The sequence below is a fragment of the Carettochelys insculpta genome, chromosome 1 (assembly GCF_033958435.1).
Source record: "Carettochelys insculpta isolate YL-2023 chromosome 1, ASM3395843v1, whole genome shotgun sequence".
NCBI lineage: Eukaryota > Metazoa > Chordata > Testudines > Carettochelyidae > Carettochelys > Carettochelys insculpta.
Genome location: NC_134137.1, coordinates 45,839,846 through 45,845,845, shown reverse-complemented (window position 1 = coordinate 45,845,845; position 6,000 = coordinate 45,839,846). Strand labels below are relative to the sequence as shown.

At 47.8% G+C, this 6,000-nt stretch overlaps 1 protein-coding gene across 2 annotated transcripts; it reads right to left on the bottom strand.

Moving 5' to 3' along the window:
- Positions 1 to 261: 261 nt before the first annotated feature.
- On the bottom strand, positions 262 to 4,055 carry MRPL57 (mitochondrial ribosomal protein L57). 2 transcript variants are annotated; one of them, XM_074985415.1, is made up of 2 exons: positions 3,915 to 4,055; positions 262 to 1,530 (listed from the first exon to the last, which is right to left on the bottom strand). In XM_074985415.1, exon 2 carries the CDS (start codon positions 1,525 to 1,527, stop codon positions 1,213 to 1,215), a length of 315 nt encoding a protein of 104 aa, XP_074841516.1. In that variant the 5' UTR covers positions 1,528 to 1,530; positions 3,915 to 4,055; the 3' UTR covers positions 262 to 1,212. The 2 variants fall into 2 exon arrangements, with proteins under 2 accessions (XP_074841516.1, XP_074841525.1); XM_074985424.1 differs by having other exon boundaries at positions 3,909 to 4,027.
- Between the last annotated feature and the right edge of the window lie 1,945 nt (positions 4,056 to 6,000).

Here is a 6,000-nt window from a genome sequence, read left to right as displayed (position 1 = left end):
AAATGTCTCAATAAAGGCAGTGGCTTTTTCGTCAACACTAGTAGCTTCCCTGCTCACCTTAATGTTATGTAAGTTTGCCCTAATTTTAAACCTGTTAAACCACCCACGACTTGCCCCAAATGGTTCTAGTTCACTAGCACTTTCACCTAATTTCTTTATCAAGTCTTAAAGCCTTTTCTAGGATCAAGGTAAGGGTAACAGACAGTTTATGTGGCTGTTGGTCTTCAAGCCACAAAATGAACAATTCTTCCATGTCAGAAATGATTTTTTTCCTTTTATTATGGTTGACTGCATGGGAGGCAATCCCTTCATGTGTTCTAAAATTCTGGCTTTGCCTTTGATTGTGGCAATGGTGGAATAACTTAAACCAAGCACATACCCAATCTGCGATGGTGTTTCTTCATTCTCTGAATGCTTTATGTTGTCTAATTTCACTTCAAGATTTATGGCTTTCCTTTTCCTTGGTACCAGTGTATCACCACCCCTATTTGTCCACTTATCAGCCAATATTAGGGTTGTTTTTTTGACTCAGAAATGCACACTGCTTTCACTGTGAAGGCAGCCAAGTAGCATCTGTACCTACAGGGCCAGCTCCTGGTTTATCCAATCCTCTCATCACCCCTCCCCCCAGCTACCTGTGAGGGCTCCTGCAGTCCCCCAGCTGTTCTCCTCAAAGGGCCTCTGCACCAGCTCTTGCAACCCCCAGACCACTCCTGCACCCCCCAAAGCAGTGAGCAGCAGGAAAGCAGGTGCAAGGGCTCCGGTGGAGCAGCAAATGGTGGCTAGAAAGAAAAGACACTCCCCTTCAAAGCACTGCTTCACTCTAGCTGCCTGTGCTTGTCCTCTTCAAAGTGCCACTTTTCTTTAACTGCCAGCTGTGCAGCAACCCCCACCTCTGCTGGAGCCTTTGGCCATCTCTCCTGCTGCTTCCTACTCCTTGTGCTGCTCACCATATGAACATTTGTAAGTCAGGGAGAGCCTGTATTAACAATGCAGGGAAAGTGTGTCGTGAGCTAAGAAAAATTTCCTATAGGCCTGGTTTTAATGTCATTAACTCACTCTATATATTATCAAGACAAACATTGATCTGATTCACATCCTTATCCCCAGATTTGTATACCCAGTACAAAATTTCATACCACGTGCTGAATAGTCTACAACAGATCAGATAGCACAGCACTGCAAATATGCCAAAAATGAACAGATACAATTTTAAGACTGTGTCCATTTCTTAGTTACAGTCAAGTGGTTCAAATGATCCGCAACATATCTGTGGTCAGGAAACTTGGAAGCCATCTGGCTTTTAAAGGTCTCCCATTTTGCAACTCTCCGCTCTGCATTATGTTTATATTCTTGCTCTTTTGTCATGTATGGTTGACTCAGCCAATATTCGTTCTCGGCTTCAACTTCCAGCCTTTGAATCATTGAATGCTTCATTGAAAGGGTAACCACTCTGGGTCTTCTGTACTTTCCAATCCATTGCTTCCCAGGAATTCTTTTTCGGAGTAGTGTTGTGGTCAGAAACATTACCTTAATAAAATAAGATAGAGCTTGAATTATGAATCATTAAAAGTTAAAGAAGTGTCTGTACAATTAAAACACTTGCTCAAACAATTCTAAGCTATCAGAACAGCCTTTTCTTTCCCTTTCCCAAGTTATTCTCTGTCGGCTTGAGCTCTAGCTGCTCTTCCACCAGACCCTGGCTAGCAGCTGTAGGAAAGGAGCATAAGAGGTTACTCATTGCTCACAAGAGGGTAAAGTGAAAGAGACTTGACTGATGATCTGCCTCACTGCTTTGCCTCCTCCAGGAGAAGAGCAAAAGCTTTCCCTCTCCCTTGTTCTCATTTTTTCAAAATTCCACAGCACACTCCATTGGGTCTGACAATGCACTGGTTGGAAAACACTGTGTTAAGAGTAAAATATTACAAAGCTGAACATACACAAACTCAGCATTGTCAAATAACCACTGCTCTACAGATTCAACAGTTGAGAAGTTCATAGCTATTCTTAAGGCCAAAATGGACCAGTAGATAGTCCAATCTGATCTCTGGCGCAACACAGGCTATTGAATTTCACTCAACTATCCCTGTATCCAGGCCAGTAACTTCTATTTGATTAAAGCATGCTTTACAGAAAGGCACTCTGTCTAAATGTAACAGATTTCAAAGGCATAGCTGCCTGTGTTTTTCTGTTTCAGCAAAAACATGGAATCTGGTGGCACTTTAACAAATTTAGTAGGATATAAGCTTTGATGAGATACAGTTTGCTTTCTCAGATGCTAAAGAAAAAAGTAAGGAATACAGAAATGAGTATCAGCTGTAATTAAATCAGTGTCAATCTGGTTCATTGACAGCAATGAGAAGTTAAGATTACTTTGTAATGAAAGAACCACTCCACATTTCTATTTAAAGAGTGTTTCTGCATGTAAAATTTGCATAGAAATTCCAGCTCAGCAGTTTTTGCTTGCAGTCTGTTATTGAAGGTTTTTTTGCCTGAGAATAGCAACTTCTAAGTCAAAAAACTGTGTGTCCAGAAACGTTAAATGCTCCCCCACCAGTTTCTGTATGTTGCCACCCTTCACGTCCGATTTGCATCCATTTATTCTTTTGCATAGAAACAATCCAGTTTTTCCAATATACATGGCAGATGGGCATTGCTGAAAGATGGCATATCATATTAATAGATGTGCCATCAGACTCTTTGTAGTCATTTATGGCTGTATCTACACTAGGGAGTGACGTCAACTGAAAAGGCTTTCTGTAGACATAACTCAAGAGAACGTCTACACACAAAGCATTCTGTTGACAGTCTCAACAGTGTTATCTGTCAAAAATGTGAAGAATAAGTCTTCTGTCAGCAGAAATGCAGTCTAGACACTGCTGTCGACAGAGAGGGCTTCCAGTTCACCGGCAGCCCTGTTTGCAGTGCTTCTGATCAACCGTCCTGTGGACAGAGGCCAAGGCAGTCACTGCTCTCTGGCAAAAGACTGGATTGCTCTGTTGATCTGCTTTTGTGTGTAGATGCACGCTGTTAAGTTTGTTGACACAATTCTGTCGACAGATGCTGCTAGTGCAGACACAGCCAATGTGAAAACAGACATGTAATTCACCACCTTCTGTTGAAAATACAATGGCTAATCACCTTAATAATGACATGCCTTATTTAATTAGTATTCGTTCACCATTACCTTCTACTCAGTGGCTCATAAAAAAAACCTTTTAGCACTTGGCATTGTCTCATTTTAAAAAAGTTATGTACCACAGTCAGTTTACCTTCAGATTGTTTTTTAAATCTAGCCAAATCTGAAATCTAACTGTAAGGTGCGTTTTCCCACCCTTTTAATTGCTGCTTAGCTCTGTGAATCCTCTCCAATAACTTTTTGGCCATGGGGCCCTAAAACTGGATTCCAGCATTTCACTACTGCCATATGCATAAGATGCTGCGGGTCTTCGCCCACAAAAGCTTATGCTCCAAAAAAAATCGGTTAGTGTATCAGGTGCCCCAGGACTTTCTCGTTGTTAGTGCCATATAAAGCACATGCAATCGTCCCCTTATTCCCGTTTACACGGTAGCGCGCAACACAGCATTGCATGATGCACTCCTCCTGGAGAGCTTGTTTCCTACCCACCCCATCCCAACCCTCGCCAGTCACCGCCCTGCAGCAGCCCCCAGGCTACAGCCGCCTTCCCGGAGGATGTGCTTCGCAGCCCGCGACGCTGAAATGTATCTCTCACACAGGCCCAGACTCTGCGAGGCGCCCCCGTCCTCCAGGCCGCCTAGAAGCGCCTCTCTCCCCGACGGCCCAGGGAGCTACCGCCCGCCCAGCGAACATCTCCGGGGCTAGGGAGGGGGCGGGCTGGCTCAGGAGTGACAGGCGCGCAAGGGGAGGGGGCTCTCTGCGCTGGTACCTTTACCTTCAGGTGACCTCCGGCCTCACCGCCGGTCCAAACCACCCTCTGGCTCCGTTCAGCAGCCGGCCACTTCCACTGGGGCCGTGAACAAGATGGCGCCGGCCTCCTGCGAGTGCTAACTTGGATCTTCGCGAAGCGACACCACTGAAACACCAACACTCGCTTCTATCGCGAGACTAGGAGCACGGCATCGGAAGGGGCGGGGCCGGGCAGTGCCCAATGGTGTTCGCGGGGCTGAGGGATTCAAAGTTGAGGGCGCGCGGCTGCACAGGTTCTCGTCTGCAGCCGTAAGGGACGAGTCCAGGTAACGGTCCCCCCCCCCCCACCACACACACCGCGCGCTGTGCGCGTGGGTAGTAGTCTCGGCTGTGCCCCGGGCGGGGAGTGCTGGAGACTGGCGCGGGCGTTAGCTGAGCAGTCGCTCTCCACGCGCGTAAGGTGGGGGAGGGGCTGATGGTAGTAGGGGAAATACCCACCCAGGTAAACACGGGTGGGGGAGGGCTGCGTTGGCTGAGTGAATTACCCACGCGCGTAGGGCGCGGGAGTCACTATGTCAGCCCAGTTGCCCCGCCCCCCCCACGTTAGTGGGGGCCCCCTCTGCCGCCCCCCCCCCCCCCCACCAGTATCTCCGCTGTTCTCTGTGCCCTCCTCTCCAAGAGCGCCATTGAGGCCACTAGTGGGTCTGTGTGTGGCGCTTGGAGCTGCGCTGTGCACATCTGAAGAACTGGTCCTTTTTCTGCAGGGAGAGGTCCTCCACTTACGCACATCTTATAGATCTGGAAGGGACCTCAGGAGGTCATTGAGTCCGGTCCCAGGCCCTCTTGGCAGGGCCAAGCATCATCCATATATAGATATAGATATACACACACACACACACACAAAATCTGTTTTGCCCCAGATCCCTGCGTGGCCCCCTCAAGGATGAACATACAGCCCTGGGTTTAGCTGGCTAATGCTCAAACCACTGAGCTGTCCCTGTCTCCTGCAACTGATGTGTAATCCTGTGACTGATCCCATTGTTACTCTGGTCTCGTTTATCTGAGTGGGGTTGGGGAGCAACCTTAATAGGCTGGTTTATTTATGGAGTCCTCATCTACTACATATTTTAGAGAGTTTATTTTGATCAAGAATTCCTAACTGTGAGAGATAAGCACCATCACATTCAGCATATAGTTTCCTCTTAGCCTAACATAAAGCAGGGGTCAGCAGCCCTTCCCAGGTGGTATGCTGAAATTTAATCTCTCTCTCTCTGTATGTGTGTATATAATATACACACAAGTGCTGGTGATGCTTTTTAAAGTCACTACTTGCAACACGTATGTTAATAAATACATTAAGATGCAGTGGTTTAGTGGTGGATGATGGCAAGAGGGAGAGCCCTGAGTAAGCAGAAGTGTAGCTGATGTGCTGGGTGCAAGTGAGCTGAGGGGGAGGAACTGGGCAGCCCTGCGGAAGGAGGACATCCGCATACTCGCTGGAATTAACCTCCTGCAAGAAGGATGGTAGCTATGATTTGTGAGGTAGGACAGGGCAGAAATGGAAAGCAAGAGGGCTCAACCCCCATCCCAGACAATGGGCAGAGCCAGGGACAGATAGACTAAAACTCCCTGCTCCAGGGTAGATGTGGTGGGGGGAGCAGAGCGGCTCGTTCCCTGGGGGAGGTAGGGCCTCCTTGGGGCCAAAGGGAAGAAGAAAAGTTTGCTGTATACTTGCCCAGGATTTTCCCCACTGCAGTGGCGTAGAGAGTGCAGCAGCAACAACTCAGCTTCAGAGAGGGGAGCTAGGCTTGGGAGGGGACCAACATGTTCTTCCTTGGCTGCAGAACCCTGGTCTTTGCCTGGGACAGCTGCTAACTGGAAATCCGGAGAGGCTGGCTGGCTGGCTGGACCAAAGAGGAAAACTCCTATGCAGTGGCTGTGAACTGTGACAAGCCCCCTGCTTGGAGGTTGATTGCACTTGACACTTTTGGACTGTAGGCTTTTTAAGCACTCAAAAGGGGAGAAAAGTGGGGGAGACACACATGTACCTGCCCAGCTGTAAGGGCTGCCAAATTTAGCTGTGCTCGATCCTGCAGATTGGGGTTTAGGTA

What these genes read in the sequence shown, in the direction of transcription:
- MRPL57 (XM_074985415.1), bottom strand. Translation starts at nt 1,527, where the DNA reads ATGTTTCTGACCACAACACTACTCCGAAAAAGAATTCCTGGGAAGCAA.